The 14,049-nt window shown below is 42.2% G+C and overlaps 1 protein-coding gene across 4 annotated transcripts in view; it reads right to left on the bottom strand.

Moving 5' to 3' along the window:
- Positions 1–14,049, bottom strand: part of HERC2 (HECT and RLD domain containing E3 ubiquitin protein ligase 2) — a 148,725-nt gene that overhangs the window by 115,655 nt on the left and 19,021 nt on the right. For 3 of the 4 annotated variants that reach the window (XM_066579327.1, XM_066579336.1, XM_066579307.1), the window contains exons 5-8: positions 11,490–11,709; positions 8,175–8,311; positions 4,629–4,782; positions 79–189 (exon numbers count right to left, since the gene is read on the bottom strand). In XM_066579327.1, the coding sequence (XP_066435424.1) occupies positions 79–189; positions 4,629–4,782; positions 8,175–8,311; positions 11,490–11,709 (622 nt within the window). The remainder of the gene's footprint in view (positions 1–78; positions 190–4,628; positions 4,783–8,174; positions 8,312–11,489; positions 11,710–14,049) is intronic. The other variant, XM_066579316.1, reaches the window with a different exon arrangement.

The following is a 14,049-nucleotide window of genomic DNA, read 5'->3' on the forward strand; positions in this document are numbered from 1 at the left end:
CTTTGACAAACATGCTGTCAGAATTGTACATAGATACAATTTCTAGGTAGAACATATACTAAAAGTGTGTGTACTGACCTTAGAGTGCCTCTCTGTACAGCAAGCTCTAGTAAAATGGCAAGTGCCAAGTGCTGATCTTGAAGTGGAATGTTTCCTGCACTCCTAGGACTTTGAGCACCATGGATATCACTGAGAAAAAAAATAGAAATAAATTAAATCTACTGAAGAGAGATCATTCAACATCCATAAAGAAGAGAAAACAAACATCTACAGTAAGCAACATGTATGAACACAGTCATGAAAATAATGAAGTTGTCTGGAAACATTTTGTAATTCTTTCTTGGTTCTTTAACCCTTTCCAATCCACTGTCTGACGTCTGAAGACATTATGATTTAAGGCTGTACAGCTCCGATGTTGGAAGACATCCGTCGGGGTTCTCTTACTGTATATTGCCAGCCTTTTTGCTGTCAGCCTATCCAACGTGTCACCTCATGCAGTACTGGCTTTAGCCAGCAGATAGCGCCGTTGTATAATGGCAGAAAAATAGTAAGCCCCCTAGGAAAATCAGGATAGAAATTGGATTGGAAAGGGTTAATAGCAGGATCTATATCTAAGAAAAATGATTGCATGTTACAGGAAAACAAAACAAGTCCATAAGGCCGAAAAGAGACACATGTCCATCCAGTTCAGCCTATGAACCTCAAATATTGATCCAAATGAAGGCAAAAAAACAAAAACACATGACATAGAAGCCAATTGTCCCCATTTAAAGAAAAAAATCCTTCCATTCCTGGATCACCGGCCCTTTTAACGTTATTAATGATTATAACATAATATTGTATCACTCAAGAAAGGCATCCAGGACCCTCTTATACTTTATTGAGTTAGCCATCACCATCTCCTCAGGCAGGGAGATCCAGTCTCACTGCTCTTACAGTAAAGAACCCCTTCAATGTTGGTGATGAAACCTTTCCTCTAGACGTAGCGGATTCCCTCTTGTTACAGTCACTGTCCTGGGTATAAATAGATGGGTGAGATCCTTGTATTGCCCCCTGATATATTTATGCATAGTTATTAGGTCGCCCCTCAGCTGTCTTTTTTTTATACTAAATAAACCCAATTTTGATAACCTCTCTGGGTATGGTAGCCCAGCCATTCCATTTATTACTTTAGTTGCCTGCCTTTGTACCCGCTCAAGCTCCGATATGTCCTTCTTGAGTACCGGTGCCCAAAACGGTCCACAATATTCCACCTGTTAACTGCCCAGTGACTTGTGAAGAGGAAGAACTGTGCTCTCGTCATGTACCCCTATATCTCTTGATGCACCCCATGGTACCATATGCCTTGACAGCAGCTGCCTGACACTGGTTGCTCCAAGTTTACAGCTAACTAAAATCCCAAAGTCCTTTTCCAAGTCCGTGCTTCCCAGTAGTTTCCCATTTACTGTATAATGGTGACAGGTATTTCTCTGCTCATGTGCATAATCTTACATTTATCAGTGTTAAACGTCATTTGCCACTTTTCTGCCCAAGCCCCCAACTCATCCAGATCCATTTGCAACTGCATTCTGCCCTTTTATATTAATTTAATTACTTTACACAGTTTTGTATCATCTGCAAATATTGATATTTTACTGCACAATCCTTCTACCAGGTCATTAATAAATATATTTTATAAAGAATGGGGCCCCAAACCAACCGCTGTGGTACCATGCGAGTCTGCCCTTAATCTTTTTGCCATTTATAGAGTTGAAAAACATTTTAGGTATAGTTTAATTCTCTTTGGCATTAAGTCCGTCTCCATCCTTGTTGCCATTATCTGCTTTTTACCTTATAGGTTTGTAATGCTTCTTCGCTACCATCTTATTTTAATAGTTTAAGCGCTTTTTTTTGCCGTTTATTGCCCCCTATACATCTTTATTGAGCCACATTCATTTTCTCCTATTCCTAACCAGTTTATTCCTGTAAGGTATGAACTACTCACAGTTAGCACTTAGAGGTTTTTAAACATTTCCCATTTATTGTCTCTACTTATTTTTAAAGTCATCATCCCAGTCAATAAGATTAAGAGCATCTCTAAGCCAAAGCAAATTTCACCTTAAAGGTTTTTTGTAAATTTACATTATGGTCCATCTATTTGCCAGGTGACCCCCCCCCCCCCCCCCAACCCACACCACTGTTATTCTGTCAGGTCTGTTGGTTAATAAGTACAATATGGCCGTCCCCCTAGTCGAGTCCTGTTGTCACCTTTATGAGATCTGCAAGTTCCATCTTCCCAGGTTATATCCAGATAGCTAAAGTACCCCATAATTACCTCCTCTTTGTGGTTTGCTGCTTCATCTATTTGCTTCAGTAATAGATTTTCAGCAGTTTCTGTTATATTTGGTGGCCTATAGAAAACCCCTTTGAAGATATTAATACTGCTTTTCCCCTCCATGTCCATCTCCCTCCCTTACATCTTCCTGTAATGTGGGCTTTAAAGCAGGATTTTACATAGACAAACCCCTCCAACTTTCCATTTACTTACAATCGCTTCTGAACAGCCTGTAACCCTGCAAGTTCACCACCCAGTCCCAGCCTTCGTCTAACCACGTCTCAGATATTACCACTCTGTCATAGGTTTCCTCAGATATTACTTATTCCAGTTTGCCAACCTTATTGGTCAGACTTCTAGTATTAGTCACCAAACAGTTCAGAAAGTTTTGGTTATTTTTAATTGCATCCCTAATAACCAATTCTAACTGCAGTAACTTCTCTCGCCGCTCCGCCCCCATTCTCATTGGTCGCAGATCTTTGTCCATACCAGCTTCTCCTCCATCTCTCTGCTTGCCCTCTTCCCCATGGAGAATTAAACTATGTACACTGGACTGGCAATGTCAATCATGGAGCACATTCTAAATGGGGATCGTACACATAAAGGTAATATGCAAGTGAAAATTAAAATAGATAGGCAGTAAATATAGGCGACATCTGAAGACCCCGAATGTCAAGACCCTGCACACATACACACTTTTGGTTTATATAGCTTTTAACTGTAATACTCCTGTTCTTCCTCTGTTTGGAAAGGACACAGTAATGCCCCATTTACACGGGACAACTGTCGGCTAAATGATCTGCACCAGCAAGTGACATCACTGCTAGTTAGTGCTTGTGCAGAGCGTTTAGGAAGGAAGATCACCGCTGACTAGAGATGAGCGAGCGTACTCGGAAAAGCACTACTCGCTCGAGTAATGTGCTTTATCCGAGTATCGCTGTGCTCGTCCCTGAAGATTCGGGTGCTGGCACGGAGCGGGGAGCTGCAGGGGAGAGCGGGGAGGAACGGAGGGGAGATCTTTCTCTCCCTCTCTCCCGCCCGCTCTCCCCTGCTCCCCGCTGCGACTCACCTGTCAGCCGCAGCGGCACCCGAATCTTCAGGGACGAGCACAGCGATACTCGGATAAAGCAAATTACTCGAGCGCGTAGTGCTTTTCCAAGTACGCTCGCTCATCTCTACCGCTGACTTCTCGCTTAGCGCTCAACATTATATGTAAAGCACTGAGCAGGGGACTGATTCTTATGCTGGTTGAAAGTGAGCAACGAACAAAAAGTAAACGTATCGTAAACGATGGCTGTGCATTCAGACGTGACAATTATTGCATGATTTTCATTTGTTTGAACTAATTTTTTTGTTCACCAACTATCCTATTACCTTCAACCAGCCGCTGACTTAAGGAAAAGGCCATAAGTTAACTTGCCAGAAGCTTTTTGGTTATATTAACACTAGTGATGAAAAATGCAATGAAACCATGTAGCGCTAGCATAAAATGAGAGCTACGTATGACTGAGCTTCTCCTCCCAATAGGCCAGCCCTTGTATCCAGAGAAGGAAGCAGCATCAGAGGTGTAATAGAAAGACCCATATGTTGGGTGGAAACGTTGCTGTCATGACCATGGAAGAATAAGTTTGATCCTGTTAGATAATCCTGTTTTTATGGAGTTCTATTACTCTGAAGCTGCTTCCTTCGCTGGATACATTGGGTTTAGCTGTGACTGGGGTCTGATCCTGTGTAAGCATGCATCTATTCCACTGCACCCACATTGGGGATATTGGTGAGGGCAGCTGACATCTTTGTTATTGGAAGTCAATAAGCCAGCCTTCTCATGAGCATTTGAATAAAACGGGGGTAAAAAAGGGCAACATTAGTGACATTTTAATAGCAAGTTGATTCAAGGCAATGAATGTCCACGATTGACAAAAAAAATTGTTTTGACAGGTTTTCCTAGCATCATTCACTCCAAGACACATTAAAAAAGTGAAATAGCTTGCAGACAAAGGCTAGTAAAGCTCATAACAGGGCACAAGACAAGCCAAATGTGTACTGCAGATCCAGTGTCACTTTGGTCCCAAAACACAGAAATCACCGTGCAAAAACGGTGAGGGAAATGATCTGTTTACACGGGTCTTACGGAAGAGGAATCCATGTGTAGTTCATTTTTGTCAGAGATTCACATTAATGAGCAATACATAAATGTGAAAACAACTATTGGAATAAGTGAGTAGTAATAGAACATTAATAGAAGGGATTAGTTATGAACCACAGAAATTAGTAGGGGAAAAAAAAAAAAAAAAAAGCTTCACTGCAAACTCACCCTGTAACAGACCTTAAAAATTTGGTGGCTCGCTCAACAACTTCAAGCCAGACAGATGAAACTGTGCCCTCATCAAAGAGTGTGGCCTCAGGAAGCGCCCGCAGGGCATCTAGTGATTCTTGTAACAGTTCACTACAAAGATCGGCATCCTCACCTGCATAAAACAAATATGAGAAGGATTATAGGGACTAACAGGTGGAAAAACTGTGCATAGTCAGCATCTTCCAAGCTACAATTTCATGTCAGTCACGTGGCTTATAGGTTTACCAAAGGGGATAAAAAAATGTTTGGTTGTATAAACAACATCTATCACATGCCGTCATTTTTGTGAGCTGTTCATCAATTTGTATAATGTATATATAGCCCCAGTAATCATCACTAGAGTCGTTGTTGTATAGCAAATCCAATTACAAATAAGTTGAAAGTTCATGAAAGAACATCTTGCTTAAAAATCCTGATACATAAATGCAGTGATCAAGACAAACGGTCATTTCTGGTGGCAGACATTTCTATCTTATTATCGGGCATCAGCAGCCTTGCAGTACTGCAGACCCAACGCTGCCATCCTCTTCAGTCCTCTGTGAATAATGCCAACAGGTTCTCCATAATCTTGTGCTTTCACATGCTGTCCATTCTTACAATGGAAGCAATCATTTTAGTTACATTCTGTAACTAATATAGAGCTTGGTCCTGGGCTTTAATCCCAGCAGATAGCAAAAATCCGATGAAGGATTAAAGCCTCTTCTTCTGCAATCAAGCAGGAGCAGGTTGGGTCATCAGCAGTCAGACACAGCCAAGGACCTGGAGGAGAAGGGAGAAGCTGTTTTTATCAGCTACTGCCTTCTCTTTTCCCGGCTACAAAGCGCTCAATGAGCGCTATGTACTTAGGAGTGAAAGTGGGAGTGTTAGTTCTGCTATGCAACCCAAGGTTCACATGATCGCCAGGTGCCCCCTGCCACAGCAGAGCTGCAGGGTCTTAGCTGACTCAGATCAGCTCTGTTAGTGACTATGGTCACTACAGGGGATGTTTTTTCCTGTAAATGGCGCTCCTATGGATGTCCCAGCTACAGTGGGAAAGTGTTTAATTGAAAAAGAAAAAAAAAGCGCAGCAAAAATAAAAACAAAATTGGTAGCTGAATATACCAGGTTTGCCCAAAAGGAAGACCTACCCTGATAATAAGCCCTTCCCTGGTTTTCAGGGGGGAGGGAGATTGAAATATAAGCCCTCCCCTGAAAATAAGCCCTGGCTACACTAGGTGGGGAAAAAAAACAAAAACGCAATACTCACCTCGCTGCCAGGGTCTGCGTCCCCTGCGATGATCTCCTAGGCGCTGTGGCAGGCTGCTGTGTAATTCCCCACCACCACCACCGTCAGAGGATTCTCTCTGGTAAACAGGGCTTTGAATTCCTTCGAATTCAGCAAGTGAGTGCTGGGATTGGATCGAGCGACAGCCAATCAGAGCCAGCGCTTGATCATTCACAGCCAGTGAATGACATCACTGAATGACTAATTGGTTCATTGAGCACTGGATTAAAGCCTCTACTCCTCCCCCCTCCACAAAAATAAGACACCGTGCCTCTTTTAGGGCAAAACGTAATAGACAGTGTCTTATTTACAAGTAAACACAGTAACAAAAAAATAATAAAAAAAAAATAGGGCAGTAAAACCACCACAAGGTTAAAATCCCTAAAAAGTATCTGTTCCTTTAGGACTAAAACACCCTGGTCCTTAACCCCCTTCCCTCCCCAGGACGTACCGGTAGGTCCTGGGAGCCTGGTACTTCCCGCAACAGGACGTACCGGTACGTCCTGGGGATAGCGCGAGATCACATATGATCCCGCAGTGGGAGCCGGCTGTCAGTCACAGACGGCGTCCCGCTGCAACAGCAGGGGAACATCGGAGATGCGCCCCCTGCTGTTAACCCCTTCCCTGCCGCGATCTAAGTAGATCGCGGCAGGGAAAGAGTTCAGAGGGAGTGCGCTCCCTCTGCGTCATCGCGAGAGCCCGGCCTGTCACTATGGCAACAGGACACCAGACACTGGCATCCTGTATTGCCAATGCCTATGATCGCTGTATAAAAGATAAGGCATGGCAGAGCGGTAGCGATCATATGACAGCGATCATAGGCATAGTGCTGCAAGTCCCTCAGAGGGACTCAAATAGTGTAAAAAAAAAGAAAAGAAAAATGTTAAAAAAAACAAAACCCTTTTTTATGCTTTTTCTAATATTAGCATAAAAAAATTAAAACCCCACATATCAGGTATTGACGCGTCCGTAACAACGTGTACAAAAAGTTGAACACGCTTTTTATTTTGTACGGCAAAAAGCTTAACAAAAAACGCTAAAAAACAGAGGCAGAATGCTAATTTTTAGCATTTTGCCTCCCAAAAAAATGCAATAAAAGTGATCAAAAAAGCCGTACATTCCCCAAAATGTAACCAACAAAAACTACAGCTCGCCTCGCAAAAAAATAAGCCCTTATAGAGCTCCGTACATAGAAAAATAAAAAAAAAAAGTTACAGGACTTTGAATGCAGCTATAGAGGAAAAAAATAAAAATAAAAAATTTGAAAAAAAATTTTTTTTTTTTTTAAAAAAAGGGTTTTTATTGCAAAAAAGTGTAAAAACCTAAAAAAAAAAAAAAAACACAACAATTTTGGTATCGTTGTAACCATACCGACCACAGAAAAAATTTAGTGTGTCCTTTATGCTGCATGATTAACGCTGTAAAAAAAAAAAAAAAATCTATGGCAGAATTGATGCGTTTTCTCTCCGTTATTATTAAAAAAAACACATTATAGAAGTTTTATGATATAGCCTATGTACCCAAAAGTAGCACCGATAAAAACTACAGCTCGCCACGCAAAAAACAAGCCCTTATACGGCCGCGTCCACGGAAAAATAAAAAAGTTATGGCTTTTGAAAAATGGAGATGGAAAAATACCAAAAATCGCTTGACCTCAACGCCAAAATAGCCCATGTTATTAAGGGGTTAAAGGGTCAAAAATCTGGGACATGAAGGGTTTTGTTTTAAGCGAGGTTGATTTATTTAAAATGTATACTAAAAGGTAGAGAAAATAGAAACTAAGAAGGCATGAACAGCTGCTGAAGAGTGATAAGTGAGATCAGCACGTTCTTCTGCCAGTAAAAGAAGCAGCATCAGCGGCACCATAGTAGCATGGCTACAATGTGGCCAAAAACGGCACCAAACACAAGGTTTTACCACTAGGTGTGGCCTTCAAGTTAGCTGTCAAAGTTGTTGATTAAAAAGGTTAAAAAAAAACAAAAAAACTGCAAAATATAAAACAAAAAAATAAATAAAAAAAATACACAATCTACACACCACACCTCGCGCTCCTCTTCAATGCCTAGCCGATGTAGCACTGATGCCAGATATACATGTATTACAGATATACATGTCCTTGTATTGACGGCCATCGCTAATTATTGCATTCATGACTTTACATAACAGACAAAAACACGGAACAAAAATACAGACCATTCACAAAGACTGAAAAAGTCTATAAATCATACAGTCTGACTTACCAGATCTCCATGCTCTGCGCAGAAAAGCAAAGGCAAATGATAGCGCAGCTCGGGATCCCACTCTAGCCAGTCCTTCCACCCCCTGGCCAACTGGACGGGAGCTGTGTACATGAAACGTATGCTCAAAAATGTCCTCACTGCAAAAGGAGCAAGTCACCAATTTCAGAAACAAAATAGATGAGAAATGAATAAATGATGTACAAATTCTTGGATTAAAACACTAAAAACTAAAGAATTGGTCAATGCAAAGATGAAAGTCCATGTTCACACAAGTAGAAAAATTACAGGGAAAAAAGTTTTTTTTTTAAAAAACTATTAAAGGGGAGAGTAACAAGACCTCTAAAAAAGGAGCAACTCACATCAGGCCACAGGTTTGTATGCTGTACGATCTGTGTGAGCAGTGGACATTGCATGTCCTATTCTTAACCACAATATAAGAGAATAGTAACCCCCCTCCCCGCCCTACAGACCAGTGGTCCTCGTGAGAAAACGTTCATGTGAATAGCCTCAGGCTACAGTGGGTCTGTCCACTGTCCATGAAATAAATGGCCAAAAATATATCCAACTGAATATGTAGAGTATAGGCTAAAAAAAAAAAAAAAAAAAAAATTCTTAGAGATTGTCACCATGTTTTTTTGCAACCCCTGACTGGGAGCACAAGTGCCTGTCACACTGACTGCAGTGTCTGTGCAGAAATTTTGGAGACACTTGCCTTTAATTAGTAGCAGCTAAACACAGAACTAGTCCTGCATATTGATGAGCTGCAGGCTGGCCACACCCACACCACCCCTGAGCCAATGATTGGCAGCCCTCTCTATGCACAGTAATAAGCAGAGCGTTGTTAATCATTGGCTGGAGGGCGGGGTGGGTGTAGCTAGCCTGCAGCTCATGAATATCCAGGACTACTTTAAGTAGCCCTCTGTGTAGGTGCTGCCACTGATAAGAAGGCACTACTGCAGAGATGCACACAGCAGACATATCCCTGTAATAAGTGTGCCTCGCACTACATTATGTGCCCCCAGAGAGGGATGGAAAAATATAGTTAGAGTTTGTATAAGACGATAACACAATTCCTTTATCAGCTCAACTCTTACAATGCAGTGAGGCGATTGGCTAGTTGTGTGTGATTACTATAGTTCATGCTAGGCGGGTAAAGATGACACTTCCCAGAATACATGTTACCAGAACCAGTTCTGTGCCGACTTGGAGACAATAAGAATACCAGAGAATTGTGATTGCAGCTTGGAACTAGAATATAGGCTGTAACTGTGATCAATAGCGCAGCAACATTTTAAGCAAGTGGTCAAAATTTGAGTGCGTACTTCATTATTGCTGTTTTGCCTATTGGAAAAAAAAGGACTAATAAAAGGTACGGTAAGCTACTAGACTGACTACCCATCAAGCCGCCGCATCAAATTAACTTTCCTTCTTTGTTCCAAGCAGAGGTATATGTAGGAAAGTAAGGCCATTTTTAAACACGGACGACAAAATAGAGCGATTTTCTCGCCACGCAACAGCGCTATAAATCGCACGTATGTGAAGCCCATGCTTTCCTATGAGTTCCTTCAAATTAGTGATGTTTTCACTGATGCGGAGCTCCGGACAGCAGGAGGACCCGCACCGCATCTGCTAGGCAAGTGCGCCTTTTTTCCCTCTGGGAATGCAGTTAGGGCTTAGTTTAGGGGTAGCTTAGTTAGGGCTTAACCTTTGTGATAAAATTGCACGATTTTATCACAGGTAGCAGCAATGCACATTTTTTTAAATGACAAACACATCACTGATTCTACAAAATCATGTGAACACAGCTACGATATTGCCGCGATTTTGTAGCGTTGATATCGCTGTCGCCCGTATAAGAGAGTCCTAAGCAGGGGCATACTGGACCAGTGTATTCCATAAAGATACGCTAGGTGCTTGGAGACCTATGAATACATCCGGACGTGAAGTAAAAACAAAATGTGAACAGAGCCTAATAGGGAGACATTTCCCATTATAAGCATTCATTATGTAGAACTACTGCTCCCCTAATGAATCCGGTCTATAAACACCAGGTGGTGGAGACTACACCGATCCACACGGCATTCTATATGCTGACCGTCCAGGTAACAAGTACTGCTGCCTGCACCTCTGCTTCTTTATACAAGACATCCCAAAGGTCTAAGCTGAAGTAATGGCTTGATGAGAACAAGCTGCCTTCACTGCTTCATTACCAGGGATGTCATTTGTGGTAAAGCCAGAGGATGTTCACCACAGATAAATGCTGCAGATGTAAAAAATGTGCAGCAACTCAATGAGTAGTGAAAACAGTGTCGGATATGAAGGTGCACTAAGGTAGGTCTCACACAAGCAGATTTGAATTGCGGATTCAGCGATCGCCGTCCATGCTTATTATACGCGGGCATTGAAATGTTTTGACTACCACCGGTTCGCTCATACTTGTGGGTAGGAATTGTGGATTCTGCAAGTGGAAGAAAAGTCGCAGCATGCTCTATTTTACCACGGATTCCGCAAGCATGAGCTCCATTGATCTCTATAGATGCATTCGATCTGCAGTGCGTACACAATTAATATTGCGTATGGACGCAGGTTCGTACGCATGTTGCTAGGAAAGTAGATAAATGTGATAAAGAAAGCAGAAATTTGTGGGCAGACAATACAGAACAGTCTGGGGAGCAACACAACCATCCAGACTGCGGTCTGCAACCTCCGCTTGTTCCTCTGGGCTCTTCCTCCACAAGAAGTAGTGTTTGTTTTTTTTAATGGTTTATACTACTTCCAAAAAGAGTAGTATAAAACCAGCCAAGAGAGCAGTATCCCGTTCGAAAGGCTCACCACAACAGCACTAGAGAACGCCGCCTGGGCAATAGAAGGGAGTTTGCAGGGGGTTGGGCTACTTTCTGAGGTCATTCCTTGCTAGTGATCTTTCCATGTGGACGATACGGTCCATTCGCGACATTACGCAATTTATTTCCAGGATCTCTCACAAGTCTTCAACTGTGGATATCTGCACGCAGAATCTGACCCACTTGTGTGAGCCCGACCTTAAACAGATCTGTGCATGGCAGTATTACAATGACTCAGATTTTACATGTGTGAACTATATATCCTACAGTAACCAAAGATGAAGCTCCTCAGAGTGCAGACAAACATATAGGGGCTGAAGGGGTACCGGAAATAAATTATTCTAATTATGCTAATTTTTCTAGACCTACAATAACGTGGTGTGTGCATAACACCCGCGCAGTACTTTCTATCCTTTATCTTTGAGTATCCATTAATATTTATAGGCACGGCCTGCTATTAAGCAGCAATTACCCTTTCTTTTCAGCTGCGGGAGGAGGGACAGTGCTACTTTTCCACTTTACTCGGACATTTTCCTGAAAAACAGTTCTGTTCAGTGCAATGAAATATCGCTCCAGTATGACCAGTCTTTGCTTCAGTCTCATGGCAGAGAGGCTGGTGGCGGCAGTCTGCGTTGCGAGTGCTTGCTGCTCCTTCACAAGCACGTAGAGGCTCTCTTTAACTTCATTCGCATCTGTATAAGAAACAGGGCATCAAAATTTGTTTCACGTAGTCAAATCATTAAATAATGAAAAGGACCATTTAAAAAAAATAAAGAAATGCAGCAGATGAAATTGAGCATATAAATAATTTTATTAGACCTTTCTGATTACTTATATGGCACCAATATATTTCACAGCCCTTAAAGCAATTTTGATCACTGATGGGGATGGTATTTCTGTGGTTAAGCGGGGATATTGTTATGGAGTCCCATGAAGTAAACAAAATCGGCTAGCCTGGCATTGATCTGTGCTTCTGAAACCCGTCGCAATCATCTAAAAGGTGTGGTCAGTCATACACAAGGTACATTCAAGTTCTAAAAGGTCTCCCGATTTGGTTTTCTCAGGAATTAGGAGCAGATCTAAAAAGGTGTCCAATGTCTCTAAGACTCAAGCATTCTTCGGGGTTGAATGAGACAGATCGCAGCTTCGTCCACCACACAGAACCCAAATGAGAGCAGCTGGAGTTAGGGTAGTCTCACACTTGCACTGGGGATTCCCCTTTCCTCCATTCAGGGGGCAGGAAAGGGGAATCCCCATGGCCAGACAGTTCTGTCACTGGTTGGAACTAAACACCGCTGGGCAGACCCCATTGACTGCAAGGGGGTCTACCCTCTTTCAGTCCAGCTGCTCAGTCTTGGGACAGAACAAAAAGCGCTGCATGCAGCGCTTTTTCTTCCGGTATTTGCAGCCAGGTCTGCAACGGGTTCTGATGCAGATGGGAAACTACCCTTAGATGGCTTTAGAATACTTGAAATGGCAACGTTCTCATTCCAAAATAGCATGTAATTAACGGCTTTCTTCACTTGCATGAAATTACACCCATTGACATTCGGCAGTTAGGCGAGACATGCAGTGAAAGGGTCATGGATGGGAAATTTTGCATTTGTGGGTGCGACAGTTCAAATACAGAAGGTTGTGCGAGAATGAACAAAAGCAGCTTAGCCCAACACCAGTCATCAGACAACATAACTGCGCGAGTGGTTGTGGAAGACAGCTGATTAACTGTGGAAGAGATTGCCTGCCAAGTCAGCATTTCAGTAGGATCTGAGCACACCATCCCGCATAAAGACCTGAAGATGTGGGAAGTTTCCTCCAAGGCAGCGCCAAAAAAAGGCTAAAACGCGGCGCTAGACTTCCCATAAGCCATTTCCAGTCCCAGAAAACCCCTTTTGTTCATGACATTGTGCTAATTCTTAATGAATTTAAAAAACTGAATATTTTTATCATTTTACTCATTTAGATGTTGCAATTATTATTAATGATCTGACTAATAACTTTTTGATCTATGTAATGATCAGTTTACCTAAAGAGACCACCAAAGTTCCTGCCTACTACAACAGAACATTTGGTTTCATATCCCAAACTCCTTCCACACCCACTAAACGCCTGTTTAACGTCAAGCTGCATAGGACACTGTTTGCTGCAAGCGACCTAGTCATATGAACACAAAAACCACGTGCACCAAAAATATCCGTCTACCTCAATTCCTAGCGCGAGCAGTAGTAAACAAGAAGAAACATGACCCCGCAGCCTGGAAACACAGCGCTCACAAGGTCCTGGGATCATAAACCAGGACAGATATGAGAACTGATTGCGTAACGCATGAATGTAGAATGCCTAAACAACTAACGTGGCGTTATACTACACCGAGGAGGGATAAAGTACTGGATGTAGCGAACATCTTCAGAGACTAGAAGTGCACATTAACACAGAAATTCTTTTATAGATTCTGTATGACCCAAACAACCAACATCAACAATACTTAGCCAACAAATATGGTAGATTTGAATGGAAATCCTCCGTTGGTAAACATACACAAGGCCAGGTGAACGTCAACCTCCTGCCCAGTGTCCCCCGTAAAGCCAGTTATAGAGGCAGTTCTTGGAAATCACACATTACTTGCAGGGTTTCTCTTCTCCAAGAAGATCAGCTTTCACATTTCCGTCCAAGTTGAATGAAGTGTGAATTCCTCTTCGGCTGGAAACGTACTAACCTCAGTACACTGTCAGAGGACATTGTGGGACACAGCTAAACTCAGAGGCGATTTTTTTTCACATTTACACTGAACGATTATCGCTCAGATTTGTTGAATTTTGCGTGATTAGTTACGTGTAAATGGGCCAATTACCATACTATTCACTTTGGTGACCCTAAACCAATATATGAAGAAATTACCTATAGATAGTCCTGCAACGACACCACACTTTCTTTAAAATTCTGCCCTTTCCTTCTAGGGATAATAGCGGTACTAGAGATCGGACTAACACCAATTATATTGTGGTGGAGTATCCCAGTAATAAGCCATTTAAGTA

Source organism: Eleutherodactylus coqui, chromosome 1, assembly GCF_035609145.1.
Source record: "Eleutherodactylus coqui strain aEleCoq1 chromosome 1, aEleCoq1.hap1, whole genome shotgun sequence".
Classification (NCBI taxonomy): domain Eukaryota; kingdom Metazoa; phylum Chordata; class Amphibia; order Anura; family Eleutherodactylidae; genus Eleutherodactylus; species Eleutherodactylus coqui.